Source organism: Tamandua tetradactyla, chromosome 1 (assembly GCF_023851605.1).
Source record: "Tamandua tetradactyla isolate mTamTet1 chromosome 1, mTamTet1.pri, whole genome shotgun sequence".
NCBI lineage: Eukaryota > Metazoa > Chordata > Mammalia > Pilosa > Myrmecophagidae > Tamandua > Tamandua tetradactyla.
Window position 1 is genome coordinate 145,657,728 of NC_135327.1, and position 23,570 is coordinate 145,681,297.

At 38.6% G+C, this 23,570-nt stretch overlaps 1 protein-coding gene and 1 long non-coding RNA gene across 3 annotated transcripts in view; one reads left to right on the forward strand and one right to left on the reverse strand.

The window, feature by feature from the left end:
* PIK3CG (phosphatidylinositol-4,5-bisphosphate 3-kinase catalytic subunit gamma) overlaps window positions 1–1,216 on the forward strand; it is a 43,003-nt gene extending 41,787 nt beyond the window's left edge. The window contains exon 12 of the mRNA XM_077163713.1: window positions 930–1,216. Within this exon, the coding sequence (XP_077019828.1) occupies window positions 930–968 (39 nt within the window). The 3' untranslated portion in view covers window positions 969–1,216. The remainder of the gene's footprint in view (window positions 1–929) is intronic.
* LOC143687185 (uncharacterized) overlaps window positions 1–23,570 on the reverse strand; it is a 175,694-nt gene that overhangs the window by 27,209 nt on the left and 124,915 nt on the right. The gene's annotated exons all lie outside the window — the stretch shown is intronic.

Genomic DNA, 23,570 nt, shown 5'->3' on the forward strand with positions numbered 1-23,570 from the left:
CCAGGGCCTAGCAAGGAGTAGTTGCTTGGTAATGTGAGTCAAATCTCACATTCACAAAGCAGTGGAATAACAAGCATCACAAAGTTTTTGGAAACAGCAGCTTCAGCCACCAACCTAAGAATAATCCATGCACATAAAATCCTCTAGTTTCAATCTAATCAGAAACCCTTTAGACCAAAAAGGTTAATTGTACATATATTCTAGTTTGCTAGCTGCTGGAATGCAATATACCAGAAATGGAATGGATTTTAGAAAGGGGAATTGAATAAGTTGCTAGTTTACAGTTGTAAGGCCATGGAAATGTCCAAATTAAAGCAAGTCTATAAAAATGTCCAAATTAAGGCACCAACAAGTGGTTACCTTCACTCAAGAAAGGCTGATGAAATGTAGGGTTTCTCTCTCAACTGGAAAAGCACATGGTGAATATGGCGATGTCTACTAGCTTTCTCTCCAGGCTTCTTGGTTCATGAAGCTCCCCAGGGGACATTTTCCTTCTTCATCTCCAAAGGTCTCTGGCTGCGTGGGCTCTCAAGGTTCTTGAAGTTCTCAGGACTCTCTTGCGTCTCTGGCTCTCTCTTCAAAATGCTTCCTCTTTTAAAGGATTCCAGTAAACTAATCATGACCCACCTGGAATGGGTGGAGTCACATCTCCATCTAATCAAGATTAATACCCACAATTGGGTGAGTCACATCTCCTGGAGATAACCTAATCAAGTTTTCAACATATAGTACTGAATAGGGTTTAAAAGAAATGGCTGCCTCCCCAAGACTAGATTAGGATTAAAACATGGCTTTTCTAGGGTACATAAATCCTTTCAAACTGGCACAACATGTAATATAAAAATACAACTAAATACCCAGGTGTATTTTACATATATATGTAGAAAATCCCACTTTTTATATGTAACACTTTTTTTCATGGATCTTAGGGATGTGCTCAAGTACCCCAGCAAATGCTCCAATACTGATGATGGCGATGACAAGAAGAGAAAAGGACTCCCACTGATTCACCTTTTATAATGTGGTGATCCTACTTTTTCATCTCATTCTCTCTCTCCTACCCTCCTATTTATTCAAAGAGGCAAGTTCAATGCATCATCAAACCAAATGGAAACTACCAAAGAACACTTAAGGAAAGTTAGTCCCTGGTCCAGAGCACCACTTTCTTAGCAGCTATCCCAGCCCTTCACTCTCAGCAAGAAAGAGAGAAAACCCATGTACTGATATCTCTTCAGAAACCACAGAAGTACATAAAAAATTCTTAATATAACTCTGCTTTTACCTCCTGTTGTAGTTTGCTAAAGCTGCCAGAACGCAACACACCAGAGATGGATTGGCTTTTAATAAGGGGATTTCTTTAGTTACAAATTGTTCTAGTTTGCTAGTGCTGGAATGCAATATACCAGAAATGTAATGGCTTTTAAAAGGGGGAATTTAATAAGTTCCTAGTTTATAATTCTAAGGCCGAGAAAATGTCCCAATTAAACAAGTCTATAGAAATGTCCAATCTAAGGCATCCAGGGAAAGATACCTTGGCTCAAGAAGGCTAATGAAGCTTAGGATTTCTTTCTCAATGTGGAGGGCCAGAAGCAATCAGTCAGGCCCAAGCAGGAACAATCAATCAGGTCCAAGCAGGGAAAGTCCCCACAACATTGGGGCAGAATGTCCCCAAGAGTTAAACAATAACCAATGTTAGGAAACTGAGAGAACAGGATGTGTTTTGGCAACAATTAATGGCATTTTTCTGCTTCTATGATACACTTGTTTGCTAGCAACTGCAAAACCACAATATAATTTTAGCCTTTATAAGCACACCTTGAAAACCTCTAGGTGCTGCTCTGTGAATCTTCCTTCTTGGAAGTTTCTGAGGCAGTCACCAGCTGGCTAATAAAGACTCCAAATTGGCTTGCAGTTTTGAATTATGTGGTCTCTCTTTCAGTGTGCCCCACAACACTCAAGTGGAAGGGCACATGGCAAACACAGTCAGAGTCTCTCTCTCATCTGGAAAGGCACATGGTAAACACAGTCAGGGTTCCTTTCTCATCTGGAAGGGCACATGGCAAACAGGGCATCATCTGCTAGCTTCTTCTCCTGGTTTCCTGTTTCATGAAGCTCCCTGGGAGGCATTTTCCTTCCTCATCTCCAAAGGTCGCTGGCTGGTGAACTCTGCTATTCGTGGCTATGTCATTCTGCTCTGCTCTCTCTGAATCTCTGGTTTTCTCCAAAATGTCTTCTCTTTTATAGGATTCCAGTAAACCAATCAAGACCCACCCAAATGGGTGGAGACACACCTCCTCTAATCCATCTTAACAACCACTCTTGATTGAATTATATCTCCAGGTAGATGATCTAATTACAGATTCAAACACACAGTATTGAATAGGGATTATTCTGCCATTATGAAATGGGATTTTGATTAAAACATGGCTTTTCTAGGGTCCATACATCCTTAGAACCAGCACACAAATGTATAGTTCTTCAGAGGAAAGACAGCTACCTTTCTTCTGAGTTCCTCTGTCACATGGGAAGGTCTTCTCTCCTGGCTCCAGCACTGCCCCAGGCAAGAGCAGAATTCTGAGAGACAAAGTAGTCAGTTGAAAGGAGTTAATTCCCTAAAGGGCATATATTTCTCCAAGAAAAGGGGGGTGAGGCCCAGCTCAAGTGGAATCCTCCTTCAGGAAATTCAGGTCCCAGGGGCTGGAAAACAGAAGCAATCAGAACTTGTCTACTACTTCAACCTCTGACTCAACCCCCCCTTGGCAGGGAAAGTCTGCTGAAATTAAAGGCACCACACCACTTTATGCTGGTGAGAAGCCACAGGCAGATAAGCACCACATACTGGACAGGATAGGAAAAGCACAGAGTCTAGAAGCTTCACAGGAAAGTCTGACAACCTGCTGGGTCTCAGCTTCAGGGAAAACTGATACTGGCTACACTCTCCTCCTGAGACATAGGCTTGTCTGTCTGGGAAAATCTGACTGCGGTTGATAATATCTGGGGAGACCCTCTTCAAAAAAAAAAAAAGGCTCCATATAGGCAGGGAAAAAAACAGAAAAAAAAGAAAAAATTCTGATCAGCTAAATGGAACCTATGTTAGAAGTCTAGGATAAGTTGAACTGAATGTCAAAGGACAAAGCCATCCAAGAAGAAAACCCTAGGTAAAAGAGTGGAAACAGCCTACAGAATGAACTAAATAAGGAGATCAAATGCCTAGACACCAGCAAAAAATAATGAATCATATTAGAAAAAATTGAAGATTTGCCCAGTCAAAGGAACAAACCAACACTTCAAATGAGATACAGGAGTTGAAACAACTAGTTCAGGATGTTCAAGCAGACATTCAAAATCTCATCAAAAATCAAATCAACAAGTTTAGGGAGGATATAAAGAGAACTTGAAAGTTTGAAGAAACAAATTGCAGAACTTACAAGAATGGAAGCTCCTAAAAAAGAAAAGTCCAGGACCAGATGGAATCACATGTAAATTCTACCAAGCATTCAAGAAATAATTAGTACCAATCCTTCCAAAATTCTTTTAAAAAATTGAAGACAAGGATGCCCACTGTCACCATTGTTATTCAACATTGTGCTAGAAGTTCTAGCCAGAGCAATTAGACAAGAAAAAGAAATAAAAGGCATTCATGTTGGAAAGGAAGAAGAAAAACTCTCACTGTTTGCAGATGATGATACTATATATTGAAAATCCCAAAAAATCTACAGCAAACCTACTAGAGCTAAAAATTGAGTACAGCAAAGTGGCAGGGTACAAGATCAACCCCCAAATCAGTAGTGTTTCTATATATGAGTAATGAGCAATTTGTGGAGGAAATCAGAAAAAAATTCCATCTACAATAGCAACCAAAAGAATAAAATATTTAGGAATAAATTTAGCTAAGAATATAAAACTAGACCTTGCCGCGGTGATGTCGCAGGGGCTAAAGAGGGCGCTACGGCTCTTGGGCCTCCTGCCTCGCGGCGTCAGGGTGTTGGGACGTTTCACCGGGTGGGGGTGAGGGGGTTCCAGGCCCGGATAAGTGGACTAAGGTGAGCCGATGCTCGGCAGAGTTCCCCGCCGAGGGTCCTAAAAAGACTTGAGCCGGAGGCCAATTGTTGCGCACTGCTACTTTATTGTTATATAGCAAAGACTTGTGTGCTCAGGGGCTCAAGGGCTAAAAAGGACTCCGACGCTTGGTGAGCTCGGGTTATATACAGTTTGGAGGAGGGGTGGAGTCGGGGCATGTACGTCAGGGGAGGGTAGCCAATCACACAAGCTAAGAAGCAGTTGCTAGGCTTAGGGCAGAAGTTAGGAATAGGGAAGTGTAGAACATAACAGGAAGGGTGTGGTTTTGTGGTGGGCTACGGAAATGGGCGGTCTACGACAGGAGAGGGGGAGGACAGTAAGTTAGATTGCAGGTATGGAGAGAATGTTAAGAAAAGTACTGTTTAAATTTTTAAAGACGGCTAGGCTCCAATTCCCATAAATATGCCACAGACCTATACTCAGAAAACTACAAGAAATTGCTAAAAGAAATCACAAAAGACCTAAATAAATGGAAGGGCATACCATGTTCATGGATTGGAAGACTAAATATGGTTAAGATGTCAATTCTACCCAAATTGATTTACAGATGCAATGCAATGCCAATTAAAACCCCAACAACTTATTTTGAAGAAAAACCAATAACCAAATTTGTTTGAAAGGGAAGTGTGTTCCGAATAGCTAAAAATTTCTTGAGAAATAAGAATGAAGTGGGAGGTCTCATACTACCTGACTTTAAAGCACATTATGACGCTACAGTAATCAAAACATCATAATTTTGGCATAAAGACAGATATACTGACCAATGGGATCAAATAGATTGTTCAGATATAGACCCTCTAACCTATGGACAGCAGATCTTTGATGAGGTGGTCACACCAACCCACCTGAGACAGAGCAGCCTCTTCAATAAATGGTACTTGGAGAACTAGATATCCACATGCAAAAGAATGAAAGAGGATATATATCTCATACCCTATACAAAAATTAACTCTAAATGGATCAAAGACCTAAACATTAGAGCTAAGACCATAAAACTGTTGGAAGAAAATTTAGGGAAATATCTTATAAATCTTGTAATAGGAGGTGGTTTCCTAGACCTTACAACCAAAGCACAATCATTGATAAAAGAAATAGATGAATAGGATCTCCTCAAAATTAAATACTTTTGTGCATCATAGAACTTTGTCAGGAAAGTTAAAGGCAGTCTATGCAATGGCAGACAATATTTGGAAACCACAAATCAGATAAAGGTCTAGTGTCTAGAATATATAAAGAGATTCTTCAACTCTATAACAAAAAGACAAACAATACAATTTAAAAATGGGCAAAAGACATGAACAGACACTTCTTAGAAGAAGAAATACAAATGGCTAAAAGGCAAGTGAAAGATGCTCAACTTCACTGGTTATTAGAGAAATGCAAATCAAAACCACAATGAGATATCATGTCACATCCATTAGAATGGTCATTATGAAAGAAACAGAAAACAACAAGTGCTGGAGAGGATATGGAGAAAGAGGCACACTTATCCACTGTTGGTGGGAATGTAAAATGGTATAATTGCTCTGGAAGGTACTTTAGTGGTTCCTCTGGAAGCTAAGTATAGAATTGCCATATTGTCCAGCAATCCCACACCAGATATATACTCAGAGGAACTGAAAACAAGGAAACAAATGGACATTTAAACAAATCGATATTTATAGCAGCATTATTTATGATTGCCAAGAGAGGCAAACAGCCCAAATGTCCATCAATGGATAAATGGCTAAAAAAGCTGTGGTACATACATATGATGGAATATTATGCAGCTGTAAGATAAAATAAAGTCATGAAGCATGTAACAAGGTGGATGAAACTTGAGGACATTATGCCGAGTGAAATTAGACAGAAACAAAAGGACAAATACTGTACAGTCTTACTAATACGCACTAATATTAGTGAGTGAAATTTGAGAGTTAAAATTAAGAACACAGGCAATCAGGAGACAGAAAGAGGGTTGAGATTGGGCATTTGTGCTGAAGTAATACAGATTGTGTAACAGGACTGATTGAAAAAATTCAGAAATGGATAGCACAATACTATCTGATGGTGGCACAATAATATAAATTCAGTGAATGTAAGTATGATTGAGGGAGGAGGGCTGGGGGCACATATGAAATTAGAAGGAAAGATAGAGGGTAAAGACTGAGATGGTATAATTTAGGAATGCTAGAATGGACAATGATAGTGATTAAATTCACAAATAAAAAATGTTTTTGCATGAGGGAGAACAAATGAATGTCAACATTGCAGACTTTTGAAATTCAATAGTATATAGGAAAAGGGCAATCAATGCAAGCCAGGGTGAATAGTTAACAGTAACACTGTAATATGCTTCCACTGAATGTAACAAAGACATTAAGTCAAACTAAACGTCAACTGACAGGAGAAGGGGCTAGGAGGAGGGGTACAGATTCTTTGTGAAAGAAAAGATGTCTTCATATAGATTATGGTGGCAAAGGTATATCTATTTACTTAGCTTGGATTGTATGATGTGTGAATGAAACTGTTTAAAAATGAACAGACAGAAACAAGTTCTAGAGAAAATGTGGAGAATTCACTGTAGGTAGGGAAACCGAGAGGTGCAGCCCCTAGGAGGACAGTGTGGTGGTTCCACAGGAGGCTAGAGGTGGGGTTGCCATATGTGCTGGTTTGAATCTGTTGTGGGCCCCAGAAAAGCCAAGTTCTTTAATCCTCATTCGATATTGCTGGGTGGGAGCTTTTTGATGGTTTCCATGGAGATGTGTCTCCACCCATTCAAGGAGGGGTTACTTACTGGAGGCCTTTAAGAGGGAACCACTTTGGAAAAACTTTACAGCCACCAGAACCAACAGAGCCTACAAAATGGACAGAGTCCACATAGCCAGAGACTTTGGAGATAAGAAGGAAAATGTCCCCAGGGGAGCTTCATGAAACAAGAAGCCGGGAGAGAAAGCTGGCAGATGCCACTGTATGCCCTCACAACTGAGGCAGAGAAAACCCAAATTTCACTGGCCTTTCTTGAGTGGAGGTAACCCCTCGTTGGTGCCTTAATTTGGACATTTTCACAGCTTTAGGACTGTAAACTTGCAACTTAATAAATCCCCCTTTTTAAAAGTCATTCTGTTTCTGGTACATCACATTCTGGCAGCTAACTTATAAAACATCATATGATCCTGAAATCCCATTGCTAGATAAATACCTGGAAGAATGGAGAATGGAGACATGAATGGACATTTGCACATGTCATTTATGGCAGTGTTTATGATTCACAATGGATGGAGGTGACCCAAGGGTACAACGAAGGTAGGGAGAACTCTGGAGCGTACATACAACAGACTAGTGAGTGGCTGCAAGAAGGGATGAAGTTGTGAGGCATGCAACTAGATGACTGAAACTGAACGACAGTATATTGAATGAAATGGCAGAAACAAAAAGACAAATATTATCATGCCTCACTCATATGGACTAACTATAATATAAACTCAGAGAATTGAAGTCATGGGTTATCAGCTTGAGGTTTATTGTAAAGGATCCTAGATTGTAAACTCTTACAGCAGCCACATATTCAGGAGTTGTAACTGTTACTTCTAAATTTTGCAATACTGAGCTATTTGAATATAACCTGGTCACTCCCTGAAACTTCAGATACATAGGTGATACCTGAGACTCTGGGTTAGAGCACTGAAGCTGTGAAAGTCAGCATTATCCTATATAGCAACTGTATAAGTGTTTAAAAAGTGATCAGACTTCAACTAGAGATATAACTGAAGCTGATTTGGATAGGACTAAGGTAAATCAGAATACAGGGCAAAGGATGATATGATCCATATATATATACATTTTTTAACATGGGCAGGCACATGATCCATATTTTAACACTTCAACTCTGTGAGATATCAAAGGAAGGGATGTTAATTGGTGCGAAATTAATATTTTTGATAGTGCATTATCTAATATAACTTGTATGATCAGTTTATTTGAACACCATAATAACGTGAAATCTTGAATAGGAAGTGAGATCTTGTTCATTTGTCCAGGTTACTGTGATGCCGCAATATATCACAGCGTAATTTGGGGAGAGAATAAAAAAGTATTTGCAAAGGCCCCTTGGGAAACTGAGAAGAAAGGAAGAAATATTCAACTTCCCCATCAGGAGAATTCCTGACATCCTCACAAGCAGTCTAGACAACCAATTGAATACACTGAGCCCTCAATGTTGGGGTTTGCCCCTGTGAAACATTCCTGCAGAGAAGCTAAGCCTACTTACAATTAAATAGGCTTAATTGTAAGAGAACCTCTTTTGTTGCTTAGATATGGCCTCTCTCTCTAAGCCAATTCAGTAGGTGAACCCATTGCCCTACCCCCTATGTGGGACATGACTCCTAGGGCCATAAATCTTTCTGGCAACATGGGACAGAACTCCTGGGATTAGCCAGGATCAGGCATCATGGGACTGAGAAAGACTTCTTGCCCAAAAGGTGGAAGAGAAATGAAACAAAATAAAGTTTCAGTGGCTGAAAGATTTCAAACAGAGTTGAGAGGTTATCCTGGAGCTTATTCTTATGCATTATATAGATGTCCCTTTTTACTTTATGGTGTATTGGAGTGGCTGAAGGGAAGTACCTGAAATTGCTGGGCTGAAGTCCAGTGGTCTTGATTCTTGAAGACAATTGTATAATGGTACAGCTTTTACAATGTGACCATGTGATTGTGAAAATCTTGTGTCTAATGCTCCTTTTATCCAGAGTATGGGTAAATGAGTTTAAAAATAAGGATAAAAAATAAATTAATAATAGGAGGGATAAGGGGTAAAAAAAAAAAGTAGGTAGCTTAAAATACTAGTAGTCAATGAGAGGGAAGGGTAAGGGGTAAGGGATGTACGAGTTTTTCTTTTTTCTTTTTATTTCTTTTTCTGGAGTGATGCAAATGTTTAAAAATGATCATGGTGATGAATACACAGCTATGTGATGATATTTTGAACCACTGACTGTACAGCATGTATGGACTGTATATGTGTGAAGATTTCTCAATAAAAATATTAAAACATAGACACACACAAACAGACACAAAAAGAGTCTGAGGGCTAAATCTCATTGGATGTCTGTGATACCTAACAGAGAAGAGCTAATCCCTAGAGTCGGAGGGTGGGGTCAGCCCCACCTAAATGCTATTCATGGAGGAGGAGAGGCATCCTTAAAGAAAACTCCACATGCTGTTTCCAAAAGGAGGAGAAATGGGTACAAAGCAAGCAAAAACGAATGCACACTACAAAATAGAAAAGCAATTCTAGAGGCAGTCTGGGGGATCTACCCCTGTTGTACTGGAAACATGGACAATGTAACAAAGTTTCTGAAAGTCTTTGGCCATGAATGAATATATGCAAGTGCTGAATTATTTCAGCCAACTGCTCTGTGATTTCCTAACTTAATGCATACCCTTTACACAGTAAAAATGTATACAAAGACTTCCCATTTTATTCACATTTTCTACATAGACTAATGTACCTAGGGCTTAACAGATAAAACATAAGTGCTTGAATGGAGTATCACTATCATCCATTATCATCCATCACAATCACCCATTAGCATTCATCACAACAACAGGAAAGAAATGGAATCCAACCAACAGGATATCAAAATTCCTATACTATCTATAGTTGGTGAAACTCTGGAGTTAATCCTCCCATTCTTTCACCCTACAAATGAACTCAGGTCATTTAGTTCTCCTCAGCTGAGTATGAAGCTGACATTTAATGAAGGAAGCATAAAAATGATTCTTGGCTATGTGGGTGTGTTTCATGCCAACACTTTTCTCCAGCAGCTCATGACTTCAAATGAAAACCCTAGGCACGAGCAGGCACATTTACCATTTAATACCTTTAAGAGAAAGAAAAAAAGTTATATGGTTTCCCTGGAAACATTTTCTAAAGAGGCTTGCACATGTACCTTTCCAAGAAGCAGGTGCTGCAGGAGGTTCTCTCTGGTCTGTGGATAACTGTTAAAGAGTCAAGGCCACAGCTCCACAGCTATATCTGCAGAAGCAGCAGTTGGGCTTATTTTGCTTAAGGTTATTTGTACCAAGATCTTTTCCCAGCTAGATCAATAAAATAAATATGCCCAGCTAGCTTTGGAAATTTTTGGAGCATTTCAAGTTCTGGCTTATCAAAGGGAAATGGAGGATATTCTATAGTGTATATTAGAATGTCAGAATGGGTGATAAGAATGCCACAGGGAACAACCGGAGATACCACACTGATTATTATAAATTATTTTATCAGAATTCACAATGCATTCATGTTCAGATTAGAATAAAAGTGACCTGGAAAAGGCCCATGCATATTCATACCAGTTCCAGGACCTTTTTCAATAGCTGTGTTCTTACAGAGTATTGCAAAAAGAAAAAAAAAAAGACAAAAATCTATCAAATTTGCAGAATCTTTGGAGATTTCTGATACCTTGATTTACAAAAAGTGCTAAGGGAAATAGGTTCAGGATGTTCCTTACCTGGGTTGAGGGGAATATTATGAACCACCAGGCTTTTATATAAGTAATTCCTTCTTGAACTGCAACAATCCTCTTCGTGTTTCCTCCCTCTCTCATCTCCATAACAACCAGGGTTGTTATCAGGGAGAAATAAACTTGCCTCCACAACCTTTGCCTTTAATTTGGGGATGCTTATTGTGACAGGTTCACATTATTTCTTCCTAGGAACTCAACATTTTAAGGCATCAGTTCAATATCTTGGTATTCAGGTCCTCTCCCACGGTCAAAATCAACAGAGCAGGTGAAAACCAAAATCACACAGGAAAAGTGGTTACATTCTAAGAAATGAAAGAGACTGCAGGTTATCATGTATGACTCTATTTAATAGACAAGGACAGGCAGCCAACTGTAATTAGGCAAGGGAAAGAAATATTAACCAGACTAGAACTTAACTCCAGACTCTCTTATTAATCAAGGAGTCCAAAACAGTGTCTCCAAAGAGTCCAATTAAAAAATAGACAAAGACTTGATAAACATTTCTCTAAAGAAGATACACAAATGGCCAACAAGAACATTGAAAGGATGCTCAACATTATCAACAATTAGGTAAATGTAGATGGAAACCACAATGAGATACCACTTCACACCCACTAGAGTGACTATTATCTTTTTAAAAATCAAAAATGACAAGTGTTGGAGAGGAGAAATAGAAACCTTTGTACATTGTTGGTGGGAATGTTAAATGGTGCAGCTGCAATGGAAAACAGTTTGGAAGTTTCTCAAAAAGTTAACCATAGAATTACTCTCTGACCCACAATACCACTTTTAGGTATATACCCAAAAGAATTGAAAGGAGGGACTCAAACGGATATTTGTTTACCAGTGTTCATGGAAGCATTATTCACAATAGCCAAGTGGTCCAAGTAACCTACTGTCCATCAACAGACAAATAGATAAACAAAGTGTGGTATTTACACAAAATAAAAAGTAATGAAAAAAAAAGTAATGAAGTACTGATACACAATATAACATGGATGAACCTTGAAAACATTATGCTAAGTGAAAGTAATCATCAAAGACCATGAATTGTATGCTTTTGTTTATATTAGATATCAAGAAGATGCAAACCTGTAGAGATAGAAAATAGATCAGCTGTTGTCTAAGGTGGGGGAGGGGCAGGGTTGCAGGGGAGGAAATGGGGACTTATTGCAAATAGATAGGTTGTGTTTAACTTGTGCTCCATCTACCCCCTTCCAAGATTTCTATGTTGATGGGATCCTACTTTCCTTAAGAGAGTACAAATTTTCTCTTTAAATGGAATTCTGCTTTGGGACAATGGTTATTGAACACTGTGCTGATTTGAATCTGTTATGTACCCCAGAAAAGCCTATATTCTTTCAATCCATCCCCATGGGTGCAGACCTGTTGCAGGTGGGACCTTTTGCTTAGGTTGTTTCCATGGAGATATAACCTACTCCATTTAAGGTGGGTCTTAATCCTTTACTGGAGTTCTCTATGAGAGGATAAAAGACAGATGAAATTCAGAAAGCCCAGAGAAGCTGAGAGATAAATGCCTACAGACATTTGGAGACAGTCACTGAAACCAGAACCAGGAGAAAAGGATCAACAGACATTATCATGTGCCTTCTCAACATAGCAGAGGAACCCCAGATGCCAGCAGCCTCTCCCAAGAGAGGGTATCTTCCTCTTGATGCCTTAATGTGGACATTTTCATGGACTTAGAACTGTAAATTTGTAACCTAATAAAACCCCATCGAAAAAGCCAACTCATTTCTGGTATGTTGCACTCCAGCAGCTTTAGCAAATCAAAACAGATTTTGGTACTGAGAGTGGGGTGCTGTGAGGTACCAATATCAAAAATGTTGGAACAGTTTTATAAATGGAATAGAAGAAGATTTGGGAAGAATAGTGAGATGCTTGATACGAAAGACCTAGATTGCTCTGAAGAGACTGTTAGAAATATGGACGCTAAAGTTACTTTCAATAAGTACTTAGACAGAAACAATGACAGCGTTATTGCAAATTGGAAGGAAAGAAATTTTTGTTTAAAGTGGCAGAGAATTTGGTAAAATTGGGAACTGATGTTGGGTGGAAGGGAGAGTGTAAAAGTGATGAGCTTGGATACCTAGCTGAGAAAATTTCCAAACTAAATGTAGAAAATGCAGCCTGGCTCCTCCTTGCAGCTTGTAGTAAAATGTGAGAGGAAAGAGAAGCTGAGAACTGAACTCTGGGTACAAATAAACCAGAAATTGAAGGTCTGGAAAATTCTGGGCTTCCAGAAAGTGAGACTCCAGAGGTTAGTGCCCCATGTGAGGATTAACTGAATATTAAAGAACCAGTCAACCATACCAGTGGGAGTCAGGATAAGAAATGCAGTTATCCAAAAAGGATTTTTAGTGATCCCTATTGATAGCTAGGATTCCTGTTTGCTTCTTGGGAAACTGACAAGTTTGTTATGGGATCTGTATGGACAGAACCAGTCTGGAGTAAAAGGACAGAAAAGGGACAGATTGAAGGAAAAATGATTTCAAAGGCAGAACCATGGATGTTAAGGTTTAGAGTCAAGAAACCTCGGGCCAGGAGAGTGGGCCCACCCATGCATGTGGAAAGGGTGAGTTTGCAGAGGGTGGGCCTTCCGCCCCATTGTTCAGGAAGAGTGTTCTCAAATGCCTGGAGATTGAGGGGAGCTTGGCTGCCCCACTGTTTAAGAAGAATGCTGCCATCTCAGGTCTTAGTGAGAGTAGAGCACATTCCCTAGGGATTGCGGAGAGCCTGGCCACCTCCCCACTATTCTGAAGGGGTTGAACATGTGCCCTGGAGATGGCAGTGAATCCAGCTGCCATCCAGATGCTTGAGAAGAGCAGGGCCAAGAACAAAGTGGTTTCTCCAGTGCTTGGAGAGGTTGGACCCCCACCCCAGTATTTGGAGAGAACACGGCCACTGTGTAAGCCCTTGGAAAGGGTGGGACTGTCATCTCTCAAGCCCCAAGGATAAAATGTCTTTCTGTAGATGACTCTCAGGTTTTGAAATCTAACGGAGTTTGCCTTGCAGATTTTCAGAACCATTTGGGTCCACTGACTCCTGTTTTCCTTCCAATTTCTCCCTTTGGAAATTGGAACATTTACTCTATGTTTCTGCTTTGTATACTGGGAGCAGAAAATATGTTCTAAGTTTCACAGGTCCACAGCCAAAGGGGAATTTTGCCTTAGGACAAACCATGCCTTAACTGATTTTGGTAAGACTTGGTACTTCATATTGTTACTAAAATGATTTAAGACTTTTGTGATATTGTTATAGAATGAATGTATTTTGGATATGGAAAGGACATTTCGTTTTGGGGTCCAGATGGTGGAGTGTGCTGGTTTGAAACTTTTATGTACCCCCCGAAAAGCCTATGTTCTTTCAATTCATCCCTGTAGGTACAGACTGTTGTGGGTGGGATCTTTTGCTTAGTTGTTTCCATGGAGAGGCAACCCACCTAATTCAAGGTAGGTCTTAATCCTTTACTGAAGTCCTCAGTGAGAAGATAAAAGACAAATGAAACTCAGAGAGCTCAGAGAAGCTGAGAAATAAATGCCCACAGATATTTGAGGACAGCCATTGAAACCAGAACCAGGAGAGAAGGACTAGCAGACATTGCCATGTGGTTTCTCATGTGCTGTGTGCATGACAGAGGAACCCCAGGTGCCAACAGCCTTTTCTGAGAGGGTATCTTCCTCTTAATGCCTTAATGTGGACATTTTCATGGTCTTAGAACTGTAAATTTGTAACCTAATAAAACCCCATTGAAAAACCCAACCCATTTCTGGTATATTACATTCTGGCAGCTTTAGCAAACTGAAACAAATACTATATAAAGTGCTATGGGAGTTAAAAAGATGACAGATGAGATTCTTACTCTCAAGGATCTTAGCATTTAATGAGGGGATAAAGGGCAGAAATGACTCTGATACAAGACAACATAAGTGTCATTCATCAGTACCAGTATTTACTGGGTGATTTCCCATAGCTTCCCTTCCATGTTTAATTCCCAATACTTTCTAAAAATTTGAATAAAATGCAAATATTAAACAATCATCCAAATATGAGGTTTTATATCCATTCATATATCATTTCCTCCAGTTTGCTCTCCAGTAAAAAACAACTTTCAAGCTCTCTAATGCTGTACAGAATTTAAACCTCTTTTTAGCGGGAGCTTGTATACTCTAAAAGAAAGAACAATGAAAAGCCAGAAAAGCAGAGTTAGCTAAAGAAAAAAAAAGAAAAAGTCAGAGACTCTAGTGGAAAACTACTTCATTCTTTTTGATCTTAAAAGATCCAGGTGTTTTTAGATTCCCTGAACAGTTGGATATTTCTTTAGAAAGCTCTCACAAACTTAACTAATACTAACACCTTAAAATCCACCAAGGTTATGCATAAATATTTAAGATATTCACAGATAAGTGAAAACTCCAGCTCTCTTTTCTTTCTACACTACAAAATTAATGGAGTGTTCTCTTAAAGCAAACAATGAGGTTTCTCTTTGGCAGGGTTACAGAAAAAAACATTTTCCTTCCTTTAGAAGATGATTGTAAAGCCTCTTTTAATACTCTGGGTGTGAATACCATCCATTTTCAGCATATGCAATACCCACTGCATTTTCTAATTTTCCTCTAATACTTCAACTACTTACCCTAATATTAAACCCATTCTCTATTAAACCTGAAAGCTTAGTCTTGGATAGGCTAACCAATAACCAGGTATAACGCTTTAGCAAGGTTGGCTGTCCAGAAAATGTAGCACACCTTCTTAAAAATGCATATTTTTAGTTGTACTGATATGGATAAAATCCCTGAGCCCATGTGAATTCACCTATGTTCCTTATGGCAGGTTGATTCTGCCCCAAGAAGTTTTATTGACATTCAATTTGTTCATATTAGAACCACAAAGTAGATACAGGATTCTTTTCAAAAGGCAGGCATTTAAAGAAAACAGGGAGGGCACTGCCCACATGTACATTACACATGTATTCTGAGGGCTATACCACGTATATGAGCCAGAGTGCTTGCCTACCACAGTCCAGGTGAAGCAGCTGGACTTGTTCTACAAGACGATGACCTCACCCAACTACAGTTGAGTATAGCCAACCCATAGCTTGACCACTGGCCTGTGATACCCTTATATAAAAAGGTGATCAGTCCTTCTTTTGGAAATCTGAATTAAGAATATTAATTCAGAATTAAGAATATTGAGAGGGTAAGGGAATACACATCTCACTGTCTTTCAGTTTCTCATGTGCATAATGGGAATGTTAATAAAGGCACTTACAATTTAGTGGAGATTAAATTAATCAATAATGTGAAGCCTTTAGAACAGGGGGTGGCACTTAATGAGCATGCAATAAATGTTAGTGATTATCATCATCGTCATCAATTTAAGTAGCACTTTCTCCTGTTCAAAACTTCCCATAAGAATAAATATGTAATGATACATATGTAACAATATGTAAGTGAAATTGATGAGGGATGACTAGCACTAGCAGACATGAAAATAAAATATAAGATCACTTTAAGTAAAATGATATGTACAAGCATAAAGAGGGAGACATAAATTGGTCTTGAAATTGGTCCCGGCCCAAGTACATATTTGAATTTAGTTTATAATAAAGGTAGTACTTCAAATTAGTAAAGAAAAGATATATTATTAAATTATTAATAAATATTTTGGTACAAATTATGAGCTATTTTGGAAAAATAAAATAATATAAAATCCCTATCCTACCTCTTATGCCAAAATGAATTCTAGATGGGTCAAATATTTAAATCTGAAAAGTGAAAGTAATAGAAGGAAAACATGAATGAATATTTTCATAAGATCAAAAATTAATTTCATAGGCATTAAAAAGTGATAGCTGCAATAACCTAAAAATTAGAGCAAATGTCTGGCAAAAAATAAAATAAAATCCTGAAGTCAGAAGGCAAATAGTAAATAGGGGGAAATATTTGCAACAAAAAGTCAAAAGGTAATTTCCATAAAATACAAAGAGTTCTTTAAAATAATTAAGGGGGAACTTCGGAGAAAGTGGCAGAGTTTCACTCTTCTTCCAAAAACAGATAGTAAAGAGACAAGAACTGTCTGAAACAACTCTTCTGGGTTCCAGAGGCCAGAGGAGCACTGTATAATGTCCAGGGAAGAAAAAACTAAGAAACTGCAACAAAGAACTGAGTAGCTTGCTCTGCGATGCCTGGCACAGCCCATCCCCACCTCTTGAGGTGGGTTGCCCCTTGTTCCAGACAATGGTTAGCTGCTGCAGACAGAAAGGACATAAAAATCCTTTTGCCCAAGAATGGCAGGGGCTGGGGGGCGGGGGGGTGGGAGAGAGTAAGAACTGGTCATGGCTATTGATTAGTGAATTCGGATTTCTGGAGCCTGGTTCTGAGCTACTGTTTCCGTCCATCAGGACTGGCTGCAGCCACTGTTTCAGTTCCACCCCCAACAGGGGTGAAGGTGGTGGAGGTTAAAAGATAGTGTCTCCTTAGGGCTGTGAGGAACAATTTGCTGTAGGGCACCATTTGCTGGGTTAGCCAGGAAACACAGCTTTGGGGAATCTTCAAAAAGGCTTTGGACATCTTTCTTCTTCTATGGGCTCTTTTTTTTTTTTTAATTGTATTAATGAAACAATATACAAACACACAACATTCTTAACATATACACATTCCATACATGGTGTACAATCAATGGCTCACAATATCATCACATACTTGTATATTCATCACCATGGTCATTTTTTTGAACATTTGTATCCCTCTAGAAAAAGAAGAAAAAAGAAAACTCTCATACATACCATACCCCTCATCCCTCCCTCTCATTGACCACTAGTATTTCCATCTACTCAATTTATTTTAACCTTTGTTCCCCTTATTATTTACTTTTTATTCATATTTTTTACTCATCTGTCCATACCCTAGTTAAAAGGAATATCAGACATAAGGTTTTCACAGTCACATTGTAAAAGCTTTATCATTATACAATCATCTTCAAAAAACAAGACTATTGGAATACAGTTCTATAGTTTCAGGTGCTTCCCTCCAGCCACTCCAGTATACCATAAACTAAGAAGGGGATTGTGTTAGTTAGATTCAGTTGTCAACTTGGCCAGGTGAGCATACCTAGTCTTGTTGCTGCGGACATAAGCCAATGGTACGTGAACCTCATCTGTTGCCAATTACATCTGCAGTCAGCTAGGAGGCATGTCTGCTGCAATGAGTGACGTTTGACTTATTTGGCTGGTGCTTAAATGAGAGAACGCAATGTAGCACAGCCTAAGCAACTCAGCATTCCTCATCTCAGCATTTGCAGCTCAGCCCAGGCCTTTGGAGATGCAGAAAGTCACCCCAGGGAAAGTTGTTGGAACCCAGGGGCCTGGAGAGAAGACCAGCAGAGACCATCCTGTGCCTTCCACGTAAGAAAGAACCTCAGTGGAAAGTTAGCTGCCTTTCCTCCGAAGAACCAACAAAATAAATCCCCTTTTATAAAAAGCCAATCCGTCTCTGGTGTGTTGCATTCCGGCAGCTAGCAAACTAGAACAGGGATATATATATATATAGATATAGATATAGATAGATATCTATATCTATATCTATATATATATATATAGAGAGAGAGAGAGAGAGTAAGAATAACCTCCAGGATAACCTCTTGACTCTGTTTGAAATCTCTCAGCCTCTTACACTTTATTTTGTCTCATTTCTCTCTTACCCCTCTACTGAGAGCTCTTGGGAGCTGGTTGGAGCCCCCTTTGTGGGTCCCTGGGCTGTTCTGCCTGAGAAATACTGACTTGGGAAAACTGTTTCCAGGGTGACACCCATCCAAGAATTTGTCCTCCAGGCAAAAGCAGCTAGAGGCAGTGAGAGGAGTGTAAAACAAATAAACAAACAAAACAAAAAACCATAGAGGCAAAACAAAAACAAACAGAAGATATCAAAATTCCCAGAGAAGGGACAGAGGAAAGGAAGCTTTCTCCTGGGGGTGAAACAATTGCACAACTTGTGCAACCTGAAAAACAGTACCACATATTCAGAGCAAGAATCAGATGAAAAACACCTGAAGAAATCTGACCAGTGAAACATGGACAGTTCTAAGAGTCTAGAATAAGTTGAACCAAATGTCAAAGAAGAGACTTAAAACAAAGCCAATCAACAATAAAACCCTATGCAAGAAAGAAAAACTGGCCTTCTGAGTAAATTTATGAAGATAATCAAATGCTTAGACATCAGCAAAAAATTACAAGTCAGGTTAAGAAACAGGAAGATATGGCCTAGCCAAAGAAAAAAATTAAAACTTCAAAGGAGGCATAGAATTTGAAACTCATCAAAATGTTCAAACAAATCTCCTAAATCATTCCAAGGAGATAAAGGAAAATATGGCTAAAGAGATAAAAGATATTAGGAAAATACTAGGTAAGCAAAAAGAGGAATTTGAAAGTATAGAAATAAGCACAACAGAAATTATGGGAATGAAATACAAATAGAAGAGATTAAAATACACTAGAGGCATATAACAGTAAATCTGAACAAGCAGAAGAAAGAATCAGTGAACTAGAAGGCAAGACAATCAAAATTTTTACAGATAGAATAATAGATAGAGAAAAGAATGGAAAAAAATAGGCCAAGTCTCAGGGATTTGAATGACAGCACAAAGCACACAAGCATACATGACATGGGTATCCCAGAAGGAGAAGAGAAGGGAAAGAATATTTGAAGAAATAATGGCTGAATATTTCCCAACTCTTATGAAAGACAAATATACATGCAAGAAGGGCAATGTATTCCAAACAGAATAAATCCTAATAGACCTAATCTCAGACACAGATTGATCAGAATGTCAAATGCCAAAGATAAAAAGAGAATCCAGAAAGCAGCAACAGACAAGCAACTTTTCACAAACAAGTGATACTCAATAAAACTAAGAGCCAAATTCTCATCAGAAACAATGGAGGCGAGAAGGTATGCCATATTTAAGGTACTGAAAGAGAAAAACAGCCAGCCAAGAATTCTTTATCTGGAGAAACTGTCTTTCAAAAATGATGGAGAGTTTAAAATAGTCACAGAAGCAATAAACAGAACATCTAGACAGAGGATACATAAAGAAACAGATCATTTGAACAATATGATAAATGAACTAGACCTAACAGGTATATTCAGAACACTGCCCTCCCAAACAGTAGGATATACATTCTTTTCAACTGCCCCTGGATCATTCTCCAGGATAGACCTCAGGTTGGGTCACAAGAAAGTCTCAATAACTATTAAAAGACTGAAATTATACAAAGAACTTTCTCTGACCATCATGGGATGACACTGGAAATTAATAACAGGTGGAGAACTGGAAAATTCCCAAATATATGGAGGTTAAATAACACACTTTCTTTTTTTTTAGGGGTGGGTCTTTAAACAACAGAAATTTATTTTCTCCTAGTCCTCAGGAACAGAAATCCAAAATCCAATTTCCTTGGCATAAATCAATGTGTCAGTTAGACTTCACTCGTTCTAGAGGCTCTAGCAGAGAGAGAATCTGTTCTTTGCTCTTTCAGCTTGTGGTGGCTGCCAGCTTTCCTGGGCTTGTGGCTGCATCACTCTCATCCTCTAGGCCAACATTGTCAAATCTCTCTCTGCTCCCTCTTCATGTTGCCTTCTCCTCTGTGTACAGAAAAATCTCCCCCAAAGTCCCTGTTATAAGGACCCCAGGGATAATGCTGGCCAATGTTCCCATCTCTAGATCCTTAATTACATTACAAAGGCCCTTTATACCATATAGATTATATTCACAGATTCCAGGGATTAGAGCACAGATATCTCTAGCATGGGGGAGGAGTTATTTTTCAGTTTGTCACAACTGACAATACCAACAGTGGCAAGGACACGGAACCATGGAACCCTCACTGGTGGCAGGCAGGTCAAAGGGTGCAGCCACTATGGAAGGCTCTTGGCAGATTTTTTTTTTTAACTTTTTTTATTGTATAATATAACATATATACAAAGCAAAGAAAGAAAAAAGCAATAGCAGTTACAGGACAGATCCAAGTTTGTCATGGGCTACCATACCATCATCTCAGATTTTTTCTTCTAGCTGCTCCAGATCATTGAAGACTAAGAGGAATAATTTTTTTTTCACCACAATTGACAATTTTTTCTTTTTTGTGAAAAATAACATATACGAAAAAGCAATAAATTTCAAAGCACAGCACAACAATTAGTTGTAGAACAGATTTCAGAGTTTGGTATGGGTTACAATGCCACAATTTAGGTTTTTACTTCTAGCTGTTCTAAGATACCAGAGACTAAAAGAAATATTAATATAATGATTCAGTAATCATACATGTTTGTTAAACCCTACCTTCACTGTATAGCTCCACCATCACCTTTGATCTTTCTCCCATTCTTTAGTGGTATTTGGGCTATGCCCATTTTAATTTTTCATGTTGGAAGGGGCTGTCAATTATATGGAGTAGGGAGATAGAACTAGCTTATGTTCTGCAAAGGCTTGCCCCTCTAGATTTCAGGATTTATCTGGTCCAGGGTCCCATCTGGAGGTTGTAGATTTCTGGAAAGTTATTCTAGTAATAACTAGAAAGTTATTCTAGTTCCAAAGCATGGAACCTTTGTAGAATCGCATATATTTCCCTAGGTGTTCCTTAGGATGGGCTAGAATGATTTGGGATGGGGTTTGGCAAGCTATGAAAGGTAGAAATGTCTAACTGAAGTTTGCATAAAAGCAACCTCCAGAGAATACTCTACTCAAACTCTCTCAGTCACTGATACCTTATTTTAAATAACACACTCTTAAGCAACCAGTGGGTCAAAGAATAAATTGCAAAAAAAAAACTGTAAATATCTTGAGAGGAATAAAGATGAGAGTACAACATATCAAAATTTATGGGATGCAGTGAAGATAATGCTGAGAGAGGAATTTATAACTCTAAATGATTACATTAAAAAAAAAGAAGTAAAACAAGAGACTTAACTAAACATGATAGAACTAGAAAAAGAAGAAAACAATACCAAAGCAAGGTGCAGGAAATAACAAAGATTAGAGCAGAAATAAATGAATTTGAGAATAAAAACACAATAGAGAGAATAAACAAAACCAAAGGTTGGTTCTTTGAGAAAATCAACAAAATTGGCAACCCCTTAGCTAGACTGACAAAGAAAAAAAGAGAGAAGATGCAATTAAATAAAATACGAAAAGGGAGGGGAGGACATTACTACTGACCCCACACAAATAAACAGGACGCCAACAAGTAGATAACTTAGATGAAATGGAAAAATTCCTAGAAAGACACAAACTACACTGACTCTAGATGAAATAGATCTCCAGAGACCAATTATAAGAGACTGAATCAGTCATCAAAAACCTCCAAAGAAGAGCCCAGGACGATGGTTTCACAGGTGAATTCTACCAATCATCTAGAGAAGAATTCATACCAATGACCTAACTCATTCCATGAGGCCAACATCACCCTAATAGGAAAGTGAGATAAAGATACTGCAAGAAAATTACAGGTCAATCTCTCTAATGAACATAGATGCAAAAATCCTCAACAAAATACTTGCAGATTGAACCTCAACAGCATATTTAAAGAACTATATGTCATGATGAAGAGGGTTTTAACCCAGGTATGCAAGGGTGATTCAAAAAGAGAAAATCAATTAATAGAATACACCATATTTACAAATTGAAGGGGAAAAAACACATGATCATCTCCATTGACACAGAGAAGATATTTAACAAAATCCAGCATCCTTTCTTGATAAAAACACTTTGAAAGATAAGAATAGAAGACAATTTCTTCAACATGGTAAAGGGCAAAAGTGCCAGTTCGAAAATATTAGGTACCCCAGAAAAACCATGTTTTAATCCTGCTCCAATCTTGTGGGAGCAACTGTTTCTTTTAATCCTGATTCAGTACTGTATGTTGGAAACTTTCAATTAGATGATCTCCATGGAGATATAACACACCCAACTGTGGGTGTGATCTTTTGATTAGATGGAGATGTGACTCCACCCTTCCAGATGAGTCTTATTTAGTTTACTGGAATCCTTTAAAAGGGGAAACATTTTGGAGCGAGTCAGAAATTACAGAGCTGACAGAAACAACAAGGTGGACAGTGAGAGAGAGAGAGAGCTGACACAAATGCTTGGAGTCCAGTAAATGTTACCATGAGATGTTAAGCAAGCCAGAACCTGGAGAAAGCCAAGGGAAGACAAGAGATGAAAGCCAGCCCCAGAAAATCAAAGTGGGGAACCCCCACAGGGACAGACTGAAAGCAATGGAGCCTAGAAGCAGGGAATAGCAGATGCCAGACACAATGCCATCCAGCTGACAGAGGTGTTTCTGACCCATTGACCTTCCTTGAGTTAAGGTGTCTTTCCCTGGATGCCTTAATTTGGACATTTTTAAAAACCTTGTAACATTAAATTCCCCTTTTTAAAAACTGTTGCAGTTTTGGTATATCACATTCTGGCAGCCTGCAAACTAATACAACATACTCAGTGGTGAAAAGATTAAAAGCTCAAAAATTTGGAAAAAAACAAGGATGTCTAATATCACCAGTTATTCAACATTCTACTAGAAGTTCTAGCTAGAGCACTTAGGCAAGAAAAAGAAATAAAAGCCATCCAAATTGGAGAGGAAAAAATAAAACTCTCCCTGTTTGCAGATGCCATGATCCTATAAGTTCAAAGTCTTGAAAAATCTTCAACAAAGCTATTAAAGCTAATAAACAAGTTCAGCAAAGTGATCAGATTCAAGATCAAATGCAAAAGTTAGTACTGTTTGTATACACTAGCAATGAACAATCTGAGGAGGAAATGAAGACAAAATTCCATTTACAACAGCACCTAAATGAACAAAATATCTAGGGATAAATTTAACCAAGAATGTAAGGGACTTGTATACAGAAAACTACAAAACATTGCTAAAAGAAAGCAAAAGAAGCCTTAATGAATGGAAAGACATTCTGTGTT